The 1,291-nt window shown below is 33.1% G+C and overlaps 1 protein-coding gene across 1 annotated transcript in view; it reads right to left on the bottom strand.

Moving 5' to 3' along the window:
• LOC107101936 (tetraspanin-15-like) overlaps positions 1–1,291 on the bottom strand; it is a gene marked incomplete at its 5' end in the record, with an annotated part of 30,322 nt that overhangs the window by 4,278 nt on the left and 24,753 nt on the right. Inside the window, one exon of the mRNA XM_015401027.1 lies at positions 980–1,096. Coding sequence (XP_015256513.1) covers positions 980–1,096 — 117 coding nt within the window. The remainder of the gene's footprint in view (positions 1–979; positions 1,097–1,291) is intronic.

Raw genomic sequence — 1,291 nt, 5'->3', positions numbered from 1 at the left:
GAGAATAGTCGTAACATTATCACAATAAAGTCGTAATATTATGAGAATAAATCCGCAACATTAGAATAAAGTCTTAATATTATGAGATTAAATTCACAACATTTTCACAATAAAGTTGTACTATTATGAGAATAAATTCACAACATTAGAATAAAGTCGTAATATTATGAGATTAAATTCGCAACATTTTCACAATAAAGTTGTAATATTATGAGAATAAATTCACAACATTATTTGAATAAAGTCATAATATTATGAGAATAAATTCACAACATTATCACAATAAAGTCGTAGTATTATGAGAATAAATCCACAACATTAGAATAAAGTCTTAATATTATGAGATTAAATTCGCAACATTTTCACAATAAAGTTGTAATATTATGATAATAAAGTTGTAATATTATGATAATAAAGTGGTAATATTATGAGAATAAATTTGTAACATTTTCACAATAAAGTTGTAATATTATGAGAATAAATTTGTAACACTTTCACAATAAAGTTGTAATATTATGAGAATAAATTCACAGAGGAAAGCCTATTCAGGTTATGACCTGTCGCTTTCTGGTAATGAATGAAAACCACATTTCTTAAATAATAAATAGATAAAAAAAAAAACATGATGCTTTAAACTCCACAAACTTGTGGATTACTTCTGTCTGTTCATAGCTGAAGAGAAAACAACTGCTACCAGACACCAAAAAAGCTCCAAATTACTCCCATCTGCTGGACTTCCTGGAAATGTTTCATGTTTATATTGCAAAGAAAACAAATCTGCCGTTTAAATAGATGGAAAGTTAAAAAAACAAAAGTGCTGATTGAAGCAGAGAGAGAAACATCCTTCCGAAACTTTCCAAAGATTAAAACATGACAGTGAGGTTACAGATACAATAAACGGCCGCAGCTCTAGAGCCGCATTAATCCTAAAAAGATGCGGTTCCGTCTCGGAGGACTGGGGGACTGGGTTTCTAATTACCTGTGGCAGTCCGATGGCGCAGCAGAGGGCGATGGTTATTCCAATGTTGTCACTCATCCAGAGGTTAACTGCATGGATGCAGCCACGCACATTGATCACCTCATGCAGGGTTTCACGCTGATGGGCAGTGCGGGAAGAAAGTTTTAGTTCAAAAGTTCAACTCTGCAGCCCCCCCAACCGGTAAAAACCTTTGCTCAGCTGCTGAAGCTGTTGGAGCAAGAGGAAAGAGTTACCGCTCGCTCCAGCTTCATTTAGAAAAACAAAAAAAGAAGGAAACCCCTCATTAATTCATTTTAAATTATTATTTTTATT

The sequence above is a fragment of the Cyprinodon variegatus genome, unplaced genomic scaffold (genome assembly GCF_000732505.1).
Source record: "Cyprinodon variegatus isolate N-32 unplaced genomic scaffold, C_variegatus-1.0 Scaffold1174, whole genome shotgun sequence".
Lineage (NCBI taxonomy): Eukaryota > Metazoa > Chordata > Actinopteri > Cyprinodontiformes > Cyprinodontidae > Cyprinodon > Cyprinodon variegatus.
Note: the sequence above shows the minus strand (reverse complement) of the source record. Positions and strands in the feature narration are given on the sequence as shown.